Source organism: Polypterus senegalus, chromosome 2 (assembly GCF_016835505.1).
Source record: "Polypterus senegalus isolate Bchr_013 chromosome 2, ASM1683550v1, whole genome shotgun sequence".
NCBI lineage: Eukaryota > Metazoa > Chordata > Cladistia > Polypteriformes > Polypteridae > Polypterus > Polypterus senegalus.
In genome coordinates, this window is record NC_053155.1 from 173,609,456 (window position 1) to 173,627,398 (window position 17,943).

General features: G+C 36.9%; 1 protein-coding gene across 1 annotated transcript in view; it reads right to left on the reverse strand.

Moving 5' to 3' along the window:
- The window catches only part of LOC120523552 (1,4-alpha-glucan-branching enzyme-like), a 918,458-nt gene that overhangs the window by 404,701 nt on the left and 495,814 nt on the right, over positions 1-17,943 (reverse strand). Inside the window, exon 8 of the mRNA XM_039744954.1 lies at positions 1,604-1,719. Coding sequence (XP_039600888.1) covers positions 1,604-1,719 — 116 coding nt within the window. The remainder of the gene's footprint in view (positions 1-1,603; positions 1,720-17,943) is intronic.

Here is a 17,943-nt window from a genome sequence, read left to right on the forward strand (position 1 = left end):
CCTTCTTTAGGTAAGTCAGCAGGTGTACACCCCATGTTCACAGCCATATATACACCCTCAGTAACGTGGCTAGAAAAAATAGATATAAATATTATGTGGTTTTGATTTTGGATTTGAAACAGCACAAAAAATATTTTATGATGGTTCCAACTGATTGGTTTATATGAGTTTAGGATCATTATTGACATATGTGCAGAGTACATTGAAATTCTTACTTACATTGCCAATCAAAATGCAACATGTCACCGCACTTTAGCTCCATGAGTAATGAGTATCATTACTTCTAAACTTCTGTCTTCTTATTTAAAACAACTTGGTCATAAACACAATTTTGATTCATGTGCTTTCTCATTCCCACCCTAAAAATTAATTCCTTGCTACAACCTTGGTGACAGGTCATAGCTCTGTACCTTTTGTTTTTCAGAATTTATTTTCTTTGATTTGTTTTGCAAAGATTGTCTAATCTTTCTTTCAATTAATACTTTATTATCTATTAAATATGATTTATTTGACATCCTTTTCTATTACATTTGTTCCATTTTTTTTAGGGGGCTGAGTGGTGTCTTTGAGGTTAGGGACCTGACAAGGCTGCCAGCTTGAATCCTGTAAATGCCAGAAGTGATTCCATTCCGTTGGACCCTTGAGCAAGGTCCTTCTTAACTTGCAATTCCTCCACCTTGACCCAAAAGGGACAAGAAAACTAGTGGAAAGGGACATTACCAGAGAAAGGCTGGGAGAGCTGGAGCATTTGACTGGGTCATAAAAAATGGTGGAAGTAAGGCAGATACAAAGACCAACACTGCTCTTTTGCTTTTCGTGGTACCTAGTGATTAATTAATGATGCTGCTCATCTAAGGTTGGTACAGAAACCCTTTTTGCTCTTGCTGACACATGTGAAGGGGAAAAAAAGAAAAAAACAAGTAAATCTCAGTTGAGTAAGTGAAAGAAACCAATTCATATCTAATGTGAAAAACTAATCTCCAAAAGTAAAAAAGAAGAAAACATGTTGACAACAGTGTTAATGAGAGTGGAAAATAAGATGTGCGTGTACATTTAAATTATTGCATTATTATAACTATTGTAGTGAGTTATGAAACATAAAAAGTCATGTCCGGACTTTATCCTGAAGAATCCACTCACCTTACCTATATAAATTGACAAAACAATACTTGCATTGCTACTGTCCTCCTTAAGCACTTACTCCTGAACTGTGTCATGGGTCTTTGTGATGTACAGGGAATTGCTACCAATACTTCGGTTAGTTAATGTCATTGGCTATCCAACACATGGTTTGGTACATCCGGGAGTCTTACTTTTTTCCATCCCCCTCCTATACTGAATTGGACAAGTGGTCTTGGGTTAGAAATTTAATGGAAGTATAAAGCACGTCATTTACTGCATGAACAAAAACTGAACATTTTAGTAATGTGAATCAGTCAATAGGTGCCCTTTAATTGTGAAATAAACAAGTCTGTTTAATGGGATGAAATTCTATAAACAGTAAGACAATGTTATCAGCTTTAAATATTTTTTCTTTTTAATGGAAGATTCACTTGTGTCACGTATATATAAATATAAAAAATACATGTTATACAATACTTACCCAGGCCATGATGGTGATAAAGCATAGAAGTTACTCCATCGAACCTGAAACCATCAAATTTATACTCCTCCATCCACCAACGCAAGTTTGACAGCAGAAATCTCAAAACCTCCCAACTAAATTGAAAAAAAAGTGAAATAGAAATGACTGTCATTTTTTCTACAAAAACCATCCCATGTGCAGTATAAATTACTAAATGTGATTTATCTTTCAAAAAATGACTCTCTAGATAATCTTAACACATAAATAAACTCATACTTTATATTATAAATGCTTAAGTTCCTTTATGAAAATATATGGGGAGAAGCCATCCCTTCAAGTTTACCATTATGTGTATTTTATCAAGTGAAAGAATTAATAAATAACAAAAAAAGACAAACAAACAAACAACTGAAAATGATCATTTATTTAATTACAGGCACTGCTTTATGATAGATATAGGCCTGGATCTTGGTTTTTATCCAGGACACTCACAATCCCAGACACCTTTCTCAGTTTCTCAAGAGCCCCAATCAGAGTGTCCATTGAGTCTGCAAAGATCACAGCATATCAAGCAGCTCGGTGACACAGTGGTAGCGCTGCTGCCTCTCAACAAGGAGACTGATGGTCCCTGCATGGAGTTTGCATTTTCTCCCCATATCCATGTATCCTCATACAGTGTAAAGACATGCAGGTTAGGTGGCTAAATTGGCCAAAAGGGTTGTGTTTTTGTGTGTGTTTACCCTGCAATGGACTGCTGTCCTGTCCAAAGACTGCTTCTGCCTTGTGCCTTAAGTGTGCTGGGACAGGTTGGAGCTTCCCTGTGACCCTGCCCTGGATAAACAGCTTAAGAAAACAGATGGATGGATGGATGGGAAGGCACAATTAGCTCATTAGACCAAGAAAGGAGGACAGGTTGTATACATTCAAGAAAAGTATAAAGGTATGCCTACCTTTAGCAGTCAGAAATTTAAAATGATGCTTGGTTCAGCCCAAGTTGGACAAACAACATCTTTTTCTGGAAATACGAGGGGTGTTTGCCCACTGCTCGCTTCATTCGCCAACCTCAAAAACCCCTGCCCCCTCCACCCGGCCTGCGCTACACAACAGCTATTTTGCGTTTCTGCCGCTCGCATATGTGTATTTCACTTTCACCAAACAACAAGTCTCATGGATACACCTCTTCATTGGGAAGAAACACTACTTTTTCTTGATGGCAACACGAATTAGATGATCTACAAGTCTCCAACTTAAAATTTAAATCCAAACAATATATTTGTTCTCTTTTCACTGTTCCATTATTTCACAGAGTAATAATTTCCCTTTGTTTGCGGTAATGTGATTTTTACTATCATTTTTTTGAGACTTTCCCATTTTAGTACTTTCATTATCTCTAACCTACTCTGCATGTGTATCACGCCAACATTTTAAATTGTTTACAATATTCTATGTCATCTAATCTTGGCTTTTATTTCTGGCCCAGGGCATGGTTAAATCTCTTGGCACAAAGTCTTGTCACGCGGGACGTGAAAGTATCTCTCTGAAAAAGTCACGTCTTGTCTCGTCCCAGGATTGTTTTATTGTAATAGAGAGAAAAGTAACTATTACTATTTACATGCTTTCCATATTTTATGAATGTACCTCTTACAAACAGCAAGCTAATTCTAAGATATCCATAAGTAAACAGAATACACAATGATTGTAAGTTGTTTCCCCACATAAAGGACATACAGAATATATACATATTCTGCTTTAACAACAGTTGACCCTCTTATACCAGTCATCTGCAACCAGGATCTAAATATATAAAAATTGAGCTGCTTCACAAAATAAGCAACAAGTAAACAACAGTATGCACAAGGCACTTCCCATCCCATCCTGAACTCCAGTCTCTTTCTCTCTCTTTTTTTTCTTATTGCATAGGACTTTTGCTTGGAGGTCTTTTAAAGCCCGTTGTGAGGTAATCTCTGGCCAGTTAGTTAATCCAGGAATCAGGTTTGGTTTAATAAAGTTCAGAGGACATGAAACTACCTGGCCAGCTTGTGCTCCCTTAAGATACCACATGCCTGAACCTTAACAGTCACCCTAACTTTTAAAGGAAAAGTCTTTTAGAAATTCTCTGGACTGCCTTAATTGAAAGGTTCTCATTGTACCACTCTATCCACATAAGAACTACAGGTGCTGATCATAAAATTAGAATATCATGACAAAGTTGATTTATTTCAGTAATTCAATTCAAAGAGTGAAACTTGTATATTAGACTCATTCATTACACACAGACTGATGTATTTCAAATGTTTATTTCTTTTAATTTTGATGATTATAACTGACAACTAATAAAAGTCCCAAATTCAGTGTCTCAGAAATTAGAATATCAATTAAGACCAATGCAAAAAAAGGATTTTTAGAAATGTTGGCCAAAAAAGTATGAGCATGTACAGCACTCAATATTTAGTTGGGGCTCCTTTGGCCTGGATTACTGCAGCAATGCGGCGTGGCATGGAGTCGATCAGTCTGTGGCACTGCTCAGGTGTTATGAGAGCCCAAGTTGCTCTGATAGTGGCCTTCAGCTCTTCTGAATTGCTGTGTCTGGCGTATTGCATCTTCCTCTTCACAATACCCCATAGATTTTCTATGGGATTAAGGTCAGGCGAGTTTGCTTGCCAATCAAGAACAGGGATACCATGGTCCTTAAACCAGGTACTGGTATCTTTGGCACTGTGTGCAGGTGCCAGATCCTGTTGGAAAATGAAATCTGCATCTCAATAAAGTTTGTCAGCAGCAGGAAGCATGAAGTGCTCTTAAACTTCCTGGTAGACAGCTGCGTTGATCGTGGACCTCAGAAAACACAATGGTCCAACACCAGCAGATGACACGGCACCCCAAACCATCACTGACTGTGGAAATTTTTACACTGGACCTCAAGCAACGTGGATTCTGTGCCTCTCCTCTCTTCCTCCAGACTCTGGGACCTTGATTTCCAAAGGAAATAGAAAATTTACTTTCATCAGAGAACATAACTTTGGACCACTCAGCAGCAGTCCAGTCCTTTTTGTCTTTAGCCCAGGCGAGAGGCTTCTGACGCTGTCTCTTGTTCAAGAGTGGCTTGACACAAGGAATGCGACAGCTGAAACCCATGTCTTGCATACGTCTGTGTGTGGTGGTTCTTGAAGCACTGACTCCAGCTGCAGTCCACTCTTTGTGAATCTCCCCCACAGTTTTGAATGGGTTTTGTTTCACAATCCTCTCCAGGGTGCAGTTATCCCTATTGCTTGTACACTTTTTTCTACCACATCTTGTCCTTCCCTTCGCCTCTCTATTAATGTGCTTGGACACAGAGCTCTGTGAACAGCCAGCCTCTTTAGCAATGACCTTTTGTGTCTTGCCCTCCTTGTGCAAGGTGTCAATGGTCGTCTTTTGGACAACTGTCAAGTCAGCAGTCATCACTATGATTGTGTAGCCTACAGAACTAGACTGAGAGACCATTTAAAGGCTTTTGCAGGTGTTTTGAGTTAATTAGCTGGTGTCTTCAATATTGAACCTTTTCACAATATTCTAATTTTCCGAGATACTGAATTTGGGACTTTCATTAGTTGTCAGTTATAATCATCAAAATTAAAAGAAATAAACATTTGAAATACATCAGTCTGTGTGTAACGAATGAAACTAATATACAAGTTTCACTTTTTGAATGGAATTGCTGAAATAAATCAACTTTGTCATGATATTCTAATTTTATGACCAGCACCTGTATGTGTTGCCACGCCAAACAGTTCTCCCTAGATCCCATTTTTACAAAAAAAAGGAATGTGAGCTCACCGTCCATGGGCTTCCCCAACATCTACAAAGAGAATCAGGCATCCCTGGAACTCACTTGGTCAGTTGATCTACAGCACCCCATATACTGTAAATTTGTTTAAACCCAAGTCACAGATTTCTGTCTTCTGAACAAACTCCTTTGCTCATTGCTCTTCAAGGACACTAACACAGCGTTCCCACTTCCAAAAACCTTTCCTCTAGTATTATTATGGCTCTTCTTATCTAGTATGGAATCATTGCCTTTAAATAAAAATGTATTTTAAAGATTTTATGTCACAAATTACATTTAACAAACAATTATTAAGATATACTTGCCATTGAATTAAATTAGATAGATAGATAGATAGATAGATAGATAGATAGATAGATAGATAGATAGATAGATAGATAGATAGATAGATAGATAGATAGATAGATAGATAGTTTATTAATCCCAAGGGTAAATTCAAATAATCTAGCAGCATCATACTGATATTACCTATAAAAAAAAAGGCCATCCCTGAGTATCAGTAATCCTAATAATTATGTATGAAGGAATTGTCAGCCTAAATGACAAACCCTTTCAAAATATGCTGACTATATTCTAAATTCATAGCCTCAGCTAGATCAGATGTTAATTTCTAAACATGAAAGGAGAAGAAAAGTCAGGATAATGGTAAGGTTGAGTTTCAGTGGGCAGAAAATCAATCATTGATTTAAAAACAGCAAAATGCCATCCTTGTTATTTACACATTTGTTAAAAATGTCTAGGAGACAAAGCATCACTTTCTTGTTTCTTAACATCTGTTTTTAATGTAGCCATTTTCTCTTAAAATATAATGTTTCTGGTGAAATAAAAACAATCAAGAAATAATTTAACTGTGTAGTTTAAATGGACAAAGAAACAAGTATCAACACATTATAATTTCTGGAGAAAAAAAGCATTTTATAATTTTTCTGGGCATAAAGAAAGATGCACTGTAATTAGAGGGTGGGGATTCTGATCTGTTCTCCAAAGAAATTCTCAAAATTAAAGAAACTATTGTTCTTGAACACAAAGTCACACTCTCCATTTAACTCAGAGGATAATTACCATATAATGATGCAGACAAATCAGCTTTTTTTTAACAGAAATACATTTTAGCCTGTTTACCTCTAGTCAAGAACTACAAGAAATGCAATTATAGTGTGGGGAACTTAAATACAAAATGTAACTAAGACCATTTATTCAATTTATTTCAAAAAACACATTTAAGTTTGAATTCACTTAAAAACAAATATATTACAAATAAAATAATATAATATGCATATATTAAATATACATTATTTTAAATGAAAAAAAATTTTTTTCAAAAGTTTAACAGCCACTTTCTGAGTTTACAGATTAGCCCAAAATATTTATCCTGAGCATTCTTTGAAGCAATACCCATTCTATTCACATCGTCTGACTCCACATCCAGCCAAGTCTTCTTTGGCCTCCCCTCTAGGCCTCTACCACTTCAACTCCATCTTGGTGTACCTTTGCATCCAATTTGTTTGTTTTTTTTTTCCTTTTGGTCCACATGCTAAAACTACCTTAATCTGTTTATTTTCAGCACTATGCCAATTCCCACCAAACTAAATCTTTCATTTTAACTCCGCACTTTTCACTCTATGCCACGCCACACATCATTCAGAACTTTGTAATCACTGTTCTTTCCAACACTGTTGAATGTTCCACCTTCATCAGCCACATCTCATTCCCATATATTATACAACTCTTCATATAGTTGTTATAAACTTTATCCTTTAACTAGAGGCATTTCTACAACCCCCTCTTACCCTGGCTCTCACTGCTGAGCACACACCTTCATCCAACATTTCTTGTGCCTCCTATACAAAAACTCCATTGCTGGCATCTAAGTCTTACTTACAACACACTTTAAAAACAGACAGTCAGAAAAGGAAAAGCCTCTGGCCATATCAACACAACTGTGGATGCTCTTAGATGCCCTTCATTCTTAAACAATAAGAGAATACTAGAAAGATGCTGCTTCAAGCTTTTTATTCACAGCATGAGAAAAATATTTAAAAAGCACTGTTATTTCTGTAAAACGGTTCACAGAATAGTATACACCAAATAATGTATCATGCAAACATATTCATGTGTCTATGGTACAAACTGGTAAAAAGCATTCAAAGTTCAAAATCTAATATCATGATCTTCTCACAGAAGAGTCATTTGTTTCCAACAGGTTAGCCAAGGAGCTCAATTACCTTGTGGCCTTAGTTCACAAATGAATTTGGACATAATTTTGAAATTGGTAGTCTAAGGGCTCGTTTATACTTCACGGTCAGAACGTGTACGTGGACGCATCATGGCTGCCACACGTTCCCAGCATTCATTTGATGATTCCTCTGAGCAGGTCCTCAGAAGTTAATGCGATGTGTGCGCAAGTTGCAGTACCAGCAAAAAGTTGGAGGGGTGCAGTGTGATAAATGTTGGAATGTGACATCAGAGTCTCTGTTTAATATCTACTTTGTGACAGAAAGCATCTATGAGGGTCCTACGGGATCGATGTGCGCGCTTCGATGTTTGATGAATGGTTCGATGTGATGAAGCAAAATGCCGACATACAGATGCATTCGTTGTGCTTTTATATTCAAGTGTCGCATATTCCTGATTGTAATGACACGATACATTTTAAAAATCTCACATACCATCTTTTGTGCCATCTTTTTTTTTTTTGCAACTTCACAACAGCAACATAATGTACAGCGCTGTATTTGAGCCACAGAGAAAAAAAATAAAGAACATTGTGAAAACATGTATTTTGTGATTAAAGTGGAAATTTTGGCTTTAATCTTGAAATGTCCACTTTAACCTAGTTTACTTTATTACTAAAGTAGTTAGTAGTTAGCACTGCTATCTCGTAGGGAGTCACATCGCTGATATTCTCTGCTTGGAATGAACATGTTTTCCTGCTGGGTTTCCACATTGTGCTACGGTTTCTTTCCAAAGATATGCAGATATGGGGATTTGGCACTGCTAAAATGACTCCAGTGTATGTATGTGCTTGTATTCACCTTGTGAGGATTTGAGGCCCCATCCAGGGATTGTTTCTGCCTCGTGCCCAATGCTTGCTGGAATGGACACATCCCTGGATTTAATCATTAAACATCCTTTTCAGAGATATTGTGGTAAGGTGTCATCGGAATTTAATGGGTGTTCCAGGCAATTCACAACACAGAGAAGCTGAACCTGTTCTCACCGTGATAATATCTCGCACTGCCACCTGCTGAATTCCTCCAGATTTACGTAAAGTATGCGCACAAGTATAAACAGTAAATCGCTTGCGTAGCAGGAGTGTCCGCTGCAGCATGCATCGCGCTGCGTGAAGTATAAACCCGGCCTAACTTGCATAGTAACAGCAAATTTGCTTACAGTATACTAGACCATAGTTTTGCACTGGAAACCAAGTCCTCAGACAAAACTGTTGCTTTACTGGTCAGTCTATATATTGTGGAAGTAATGCACAAATATCCATCAGAGGCACTGGGGCTCAAATCAGGAAAACCCATTTAACTGCCAGAAGAAAAAAAAGCAACAACTACTAATCCACCCTCAAAGACAATTTAGAGTGTCCTTTCTATGAGCTGCTGCCTCCCGTTGTTGGAATTCCATATATACGATAAAATGGAAGGGATGGAGTTTAGACTGGGGCAGAAGTGATGTCAGGTGTCTTCTGGGGCATCCTTCTGAACTCTAGGAATGTAAAAAGAAGGCATTTTAGTGACTGTGAAACTCTTATTATCTTCTCTTGTGTTCACCTAAATAAGACTCCATCAGTCTCTCATCAATCCTACATACAGTACTTGACAATAACCATCCTCAGCTATAGCCATAATCTCTGGCTAGAAGCTGACAAAATGATCAAAACATTCATGTGGCCAAAATGATGTTTCTGCAAAGGATTCAAAAACAATATGGACTGGGTCTTTTAGTTACTGTGTTATTGATTTTTTTTCTTTGTGTGGAATGCTTGGGATCTTTGTATACATATTTATTTAATCTTAGCCTTCAATCCTAAAATTGGGTTTTTGGTCCGCCAGTAGAGGGCTGCACAGCACCATTTCCAGCTTTTTTTGTCTGCCCAGGAGCAAAGGTTACACTTGTGTGTGTTATCAATTCCTAATATAAGAGAAATGAGAAGAGGTTCAATGGGCTTGTATTCCTGTGATACCATTAGAAGACACCACCTTGTGTGATTAAGTCCAAATATGAGACAAATTTCATTATGCACTTCCCACTACTCATGTGCAAAATGCTTTATCATCAGAGACAACTAGTAGGAAAGCACCTAATGGAAATACAACCAAAACACTACGGTTTTGCTATTCCTGTTCACCTTCTGGACAGTCATGAGCTAATGTCATTGAACACCCCAAGTGTTATGTGTAAATTATGTGCACTGTGGGATTCCTCTGTCAGTAAGCTAGCCCTATGAGATGCAATACACTTTCATGCTACCTTACAGACAACTGAATTTGCTTTTTGTGGGACTGTTACAGGTGGGCCAGAATAATAGTTTTATTAGTGATGGTGTTTATCAGGTTCTGGACATGATTAATTTAATTTTCTGACTGTCATTTTAGATTGCTGTGCATCTGTTATTTATAAACTGTGTGACACAACATGGTATCTACAGTATGTACAGTACATGTTTGTGTTTGTGCAGTCAATGCTGTGTGATATCATAGTAGACATTTTATTTTGGGGGCAAGTGTTTCATTAGCAAAAACAACTAAAGAGAAGGCTTCTTCACAAAAGAAAAGTGTTTAATTTTTATCATTTTATGTTTAATGTGTTTAATTTTACTTATTAATATCAATTAAAATTTAAAATAAGGGAGCATCAGGTTTGTTGAAGTTTATTCAAGTTTCAGCTTTGCCCTCTAGACAAAAGCATATTCTAATAGTTACACACAGTAGTATGCTGAATACTAATGCACACTTCCATTGGACTACCTACGTGCCTGTCATCCTTAAGAACCTTTGCCATTTTACACTATACTTACTGTATTAGGCCAATTCATTTTCTGGCCAGAGCAAAATCTTTATGACAGATTTATTATTTAGACATAATGACTTGTATCTGTGGTGGAGGTCCCATGTAAAATGCAAAGTAACACTTTCCTCTCACAATGGAATAGAAATGTACTCTATATTGATTTCTCATTCTTTTAGCAGTAAGCTAAAATACAAATGTTAAAGAGGACTGGACCCAAGGTACATTTCACAGATAAGATGATTATTATTTCACTACATGGTCAATAGCACAGTTTGTACTTCAACTGTTGTCTTTCTGCCCATTATTGACCTAATGAGTTCTTTTACACTGCTATAGAACTGGAACTGCTCAAATCTGTAGTAGTTAATTGAAAGAGACCAAAACTTTTACAAACAAGCAACTCAACTAGCTATTCATCTGAGTTAGGACTGGGCTGTAACAAATTTGTCACCATGTGCCCCATTCAAATGCTTGCACACTAAATATATTTTTCATACCTAACAGCATCATTCATTAGACCTTAAAGGTGGAATAACAGTTGTGACTTGAAATCTATAAAATAATTTTTTTAAAGAGGTATAGTTAATAGCATAGTTAATGTAGTTAAGAGTAGCTGGCAAAACACCTAGGGGGACAGGGCCTTTGCAGCTGCTGCCCCTCGCCTGTGGAACTCTCTACCTCATCATATTAAGGAGTCATCTACAATTGAACAGTTCAAAACAAGATTAAAAACTTGCTTCTTTTCACTTGCATTCAGTGACCTTCAGTAATACTGATGGTTTTCCTCTTTGTGATCATATAACATTATTACTATTTATTATCTATCTTATTTTATGTTCATATATTTTATTACTATTTATGTTTTATTGTTTATTTTGTTTTTTTTTTTTTATTTCTCTTTTATTCTATTATTGTAAAGCACTTTGGCCGCAGCATTACTATGTTGTTTTAAATGTGCTATATAAATAAATTGACATTGACCTTCCAGGCTCACAGTGGTTCTCTGATAAGGAACATGGAGAAAAGCAAGTATATTCTATTAACTGAATACTACCTTGAAGATTAAACTAGTTTTAAACAAATTTGAGGAAGAATAGCAAAGAATGGTAGGCGAAATCACCATTTTTACAGTTCAGATGGGAAATGCAGATGAAAAAAGAAAAGAATATTTTCTGAAGGCCTTTGGCAGTAATCTGAAACATGTTAAAGCTTGTTTGCTATATTCTCCCTCTCACGTTTTGTCTGTTTGTATCTACAATGAAGAAGGAAACCCTTAGTTGTTCTACTTTCCCATCTTCCAGACTGCAGGAATACTGGAGAGAACAGCACTTATTGGCAGATGTATTACAAGAAGACAAGACAGGGCAGGGCATTCTGATATTCTGTTATTTTAGGACAGGTCATCTTCCTCAACCTTAAGATTAAAGATAAACACATTATTCTTCAAGTATAAGATCTGGTAATTTCCTTTTTACTCTTTGATTGCCTGACTCCTAAGGAGCCGACCACTAGTTACATTTAATTCTTAGCGTACTATTGTTCTCTCGATTTAGATGAATAGGCTGTCATTTTATACCCATCACATGCCTACTACGAATTTTGAATCACCAGTTCACTTAAGCTGCTTATGTCTGGGGATGTGGAAAAAAAAAACCCATGCTAACTCAGTGAAGACACTCTACTCTACAGAGGCAATGACTAAGCAGGATATTTAAACATAGGATGCTAGCCCCACCATACCATCGCTAATGCTTCAGTATCTACTAGATGAAATTATCTATCTTTTCCATATGGCTTATTCCCATCTGGACAAAGCTGGTAGAACTGTAAGAATTATGCTTTCTAATTTTTCCAGTGCTTTCAATACTATCTTGCAACCCCTGTTAAGTGGAAAGCCCCAAGATATCCAGATGGATGAACCTATGGTGACTGTAGGCAGAGGCTCAAGGATTGTGTCTGTGATACGGATGTGGGCAGCACTGGAGCACTACAAGGTACAGTCCTGTCTTCTTTTCTCCTAACCTTGTATATCTTGGCCTATAAATTTAACACTTGGTCATGTCCCTTATAAAAAATCTTTGATAATTCTACACTAATAGGGTATTCTGATAAGGAAAGGTGTCAGATGAAGAACTTTATTTTTAGGTGCAAAGAGAATCATCTGCAACTGAACATAGCAAAACCAAAAACTTGGTTACTGACTTTTGTCACACCAAAGAGCTTTTGCGTCCTGTTACTTTTCAGAAAGTGGATGTTCACTGCTACAAGCACTTTAGGGTCCACATCAATGAAGGTCTGAATTAGTCTCATAATACAGAGGAACTTATTAGAAAGGGCAGAGCAGACTATTTTTTTCTGTCAAGACAGCATTCCTTCAATATGGGTTGTGGCATCATTACATATTTAATAACCCTGTGACAACCTGTGAATTCTATGGTGGGCTGGGACAGTAGCATCACTTTAACAGAGGCTCACCTAATCAAAAAACTGATTCAGAAAGCAGGCTTAGTTATGGGACACACTCTTGAACCGCTGGAGGTAATAATTAAGGATAGAATGAAGACAAAACTGATGAGCATTATGAACAATGCTGCAAATTCACTCTGTGACACCCTCACTTTAAGTGCTTACAGTCAATGAATTATTCAGCAGACATGTGTCAAGAAATGCTACTGGGGTGCCTTTATATCAACAGTAATATGCCTGCATAATGCCTTACTGTGACTGTTCTTTTATCTGTAGCCAAGTCAGAATCTTTCTTTCTTTCTTTTCAGTAATTCTGGTGTGCATTTGAGGGGGATTATTGTTGTTTGTTATAATATATATATTTTTTTTTTGAGTTTCTATAAAAAGGCAAATTTCCCCCTTGGGACAAATATATTTCTATCTTTCTAGTTCTGTGAAGTGGCAGCCGTCTCGACTGCACAACTCTGTTCAGTGTCTATAATAAGGCTACTGTCAGTTTTAGGTAAGCCAGCCAATTTTCTGTGCTGCCAAGTCACTTAAAACTTCTCAGGTCTTCTCAAGAGTTATTTAGTTTGACAATTGTAAAACAAGAACTGCTCTCCATGAGAAAGACCAATTTCCTGCCATTAGAAATGATTGGGACAAATGAGTGCTTGCCTATAAGTACAGATAATTCAAGGCCTAAGATTACTGTAGATGAATGGTTAGTCCTTTTTAGAGGACAGTGAAATTTCAGGCAATATATATTCTAAGCAAACTGGTCAGCAAAGTGGCAGAAAAAAATCCAAAGCATATACAGTGGGATGCAAAAGTTTGGGCAACCTTGTTAATAGTCATTATTTTCCTGTATAAATCGTTGGTTGTTACGATAAAAAATGTCAGTTAAATATATCATATAGGAGACACACACAGTGATATTTGGGAAGTGAAATGAAGTTTATTGGATTTACAGAAAGTGTGCAATAATTGTTCAAACAAAATCAGGCAGGTGCATAAATTTGGGCACCGTTGTCATTTTATTGATTCCAAAACTTTTAGAACTAATTATTGGAACTCAAATTGGCTTGGTAAGCTCAGTGACCCCTGACCTACATACACAGGTGAATCCTATAATGAGAGTATTTAAGGGGGTCAATTGTAAGTTTCCCTCCTCCTTTAATTTTCTCTGAAGAGTAGCAACATGGGGGTCACTAAACAACTCTCAAATGACCTGAAGACAAAGATTGTTCACCATCATGGTTTAGGGGAAGGATACAAAAAGCTGTCCCAGAGATTTAAGCTGTCTGTTTCCACAGTTAGGAACATATTGAGGAAATGGAAGACCACAGGCTCAGTTTAAGTTAAGGCTCGAAGTGGCAGACCAAGAAAGATTTCGGATAGACAGAAGCAACGAATGGTGAGAACAGTCAGAGTCAACCCACAGACCAGCACCAAAGACCTACAACATCATCTTGCAGCAGATGGAGTCACTGTGCATCGTTCAACCATTCAGCGCACTTTACACAAGGTGATGCTGTATGCGAGAGTGATGCAGAGGAAGCCTTTTCTCCGCCCACAGCACAAACAGAGCCACTTGAGGTATGCTCAAGCACATTTGGACAAGCCAGCTTCATTTTGGAATAAGGTGCTGTGGACTGATGAAACTAAAATTGAGTTATTTGGGCATAACAAGGAGCATTATGCATGGAGGAAAAAGAACACAGCATTCCAAGAAAAACACCTGCTACCTACAGTAAAATATGGTGGTGGTTCCATCATGCTGTGGGGCTGTGTGGCCAGTGCAGGGACTGGGAATCTTGTCAAAGTTGAGGGACGCATGGATTCCACTCAGTATCAGCAGATTCTGGAGACCAATGTCCAGGAATCAGTGACAAAGCTGAAGCTGCGCCAGGGCTGGATCTTTCAACAAGACAACGACCCAAAACACTGCTCAAAATCCACTAAGGCATTCATGCAGAGGAACAAGTACAACGTTCTGGAATGGCCATCTCAGTCCCCAGACCTGAATATAATTGAAAATCTGTGGTGTGAGTTAAAGAGAGCAGTCCATGCTCGGAAGACATCAAACCTGAATGTTTTGTAAAGAGGAATGGTCCAAAATACCTTCAACCACAATCCAGACTCTCATTGGAACCTACAGGAAGCGTTCAGAGGCTGTAATTTCTTTAAAAGGCGGATTTACTAAATATTGATTTCATTTCTTTTTTGTGGTGCCCAAATTTATTCACCTGCCTGATTTTGTTTGAACAATTATTGCACACTTTCTGTAAATCCAATAAACTTCATTTCACTTCTCAAATATCACTGTGTGTGTCTCCTATATGATATATTTAACTGACATTTTTTATCGTAACAACCAACGATTTATACAGGAAAATAATGACTATTAACAAGGTTGCCCAAACTTTTGCATCCCACTGTAAATGGTGATTAATCCAAAAAAGGGTCCAAACTCACATCTTCACAAACTTCACATCTTATTTCCTCAGCCAAGAAGAGACAGAGAAGAGTCACACCTTGACCATGAAGGGGGCAGACAGGAACAACAAACCTGACCTTCCTCTTGGACTTTCTCTCTTTAAAAAAGTCTTTTAAAATAAAGCTTTAAAATAGATTAGAGGAATGGCCAGAATAGATTTTCATATTTGTACTTGTATTGAATAAAACAAGTTTTCAAATGCACTGCATAGAATTTAATTTCACTTTTAAAACAGTATAATTTACTGTGACATAGAGGATTGTTAATGACAAATTAACATATGAGTTTTATAATGTCTGTTTACCAAATTTTATAATACAGTAAGTCTTCAACCGAAAAATTGCCCCTCTGCCAATCATCAAAGACAAAAAGTCATCTAACATAATATGCACACTTTTTACATGTTATATAGTTAAGTTTTAATGAATACATAAGAGTGAAGCACTAGCACACTCTCAAGCCTTGTCTTTTTACATTTCACAGATGAATTATGTCCTTTAATAATATTTTCCACTTTGCTTGAAAGCTACGTTTTTCTTTCTTTTAGTGTTTATCATATAGGAGTAAGAGTTGAAGAAATTATGTCCCTTTTAAATTACATCTCTGTTCACCTTACCTTAGCATATGAGATTGTTATTACTGTACAAGTGCTTTGTGAAGAGGGAAACACAATTAAAATTCAAAGTCAAATTGCAAAGGACTGACAGCATCAAATTTAATTTATTCAGATGAAAATTTCAACAACATTGGCCCATGGAATTCACATGAATTAAAAGTCGGGCTTCTGTCTTATGCATGTTGCTATACAAGAGTATGCTTGTTAAAGCTGGACAGATGACTAAAGCTATTGAAACTGGTCACCTTTCCGTCTCTGTGCTACAGTTTTACTAACCAACCAGACCATGGCAGCTCAGTGGTTACAAAGAACTAGGTTCAGACCTGATACTGGTTGTTTGGCGTTTGCAAGAAGTCTCCATGTTTGTGCAGCTTTTTCTGGACACTCTTGTTTCTTTTCACTTCTCAAAAGAAAATGCCATGTTAACCGCAAAAACTAAACTGCCTTGGAGTTAGTGAAAGCTGATTTGTCCATGAGTGTGTCTTGACACCTATCTAGAGCCAGTTCCTGTCTTGTGTCTACTGTTGCTGGGACAACTAAAAGCTACAATACGTGTGACAATATATTAGACAATGTGTGTTTGGAAAATCAACAGATGGCATCTCAATCAATATCTTATTCATACAGTATTTTTTTTTGATTGTCTCCATACAGGAGTAACAAACTACATTATCAATAAAGTATTCAAGAGATTTGTAAAAGATGTAGCATAATTACACATTATTAGTTCCTCTCATATTATTTAAATTACATAATATTTTAAATATCAGGTTCACAAAAAGATCCATCATTTAGGATAGCATGTAACAAAAATTTTATTCAGTTTGAATCAAAACCCAAAAGGTTTACATTGAAATAACACAAATAACACACACGCTAATGTTATCTTTCAATCTCTTTATTCCTGCTTCTAGGTGATGTTTGCGGCAGCATACAGCATCTGTTTGTTTCTAAGGGTACTGTTTGATTTTCCTTGCTCATTAACACATAAGGCACCTTTCATAAAATCAAACTATGTGTACAGTATACATATCACATTATTATGAGGCTCTAAAATAATGACAGCCTTTCACAAGACTCTACTCAGACTGGTATGCAGCTCATAAGAATGCTCGCATTAAAGGATTTGCTTCTTCATCTTGCTCTTGATCTGGACAGGTTTCCATAGAAACAGGGTTAATGTACAAAATATCACTTTATGCATGCAACAATGCAACCAATCACACTTTGTGTGATAAGAGCTTTTAAAATTAATAAGCAAATAAATAAAATATATACACAATTTTTTACAAAAATACTACCACTGTGTTCATGCACTATTTTGTCGATACATACACACACACACACATACATACACACACGATCACAAGAAAGAAACAGAGGTGAAAAATAAAAATTAAGAATTAAAGTCTTATTAACATTTGCAATCAAGTTCCAGTTTTAAGACTCATTCAAACACCTTTCATTATACTGGCAGCACTGCTTCTAAATAACATCATGCGATGCTGTGTACAGCAAACTATAAGCCCAAAAGGTAAAAACAATGCATATACTGTGCATAGCAGTACGTTTACAGCAGCAACACAGCAGCTGAAAGTGGTAGTTTTAAAAGCAGAGACCTGTGGTCACATATTAATTGTATTGGGTATAATGCTGCATCCTGTCAGTGACAGCACCATGGTGCAGGAGCTTTGATTTATTCATAGCATTCTGACCCACATATATTTTCGTTACACAGAAATGTCAAAATGTACTTGTATATAGCAGATAACTGCACTTACTCTGACACAGACTTAACACCAAATCTGGCAAACAGAACCCAGTTTGAAGAGCAAGAAATAAGAGGCCAGAAGTAGACAGTGGTGATTATGACCCTTGGTATTGGGACTCAATGGAAAAAATCTGCCTTTGGAGCAAATTGGGATGGTGTGTGGGAGAAAGAGAAAACAATG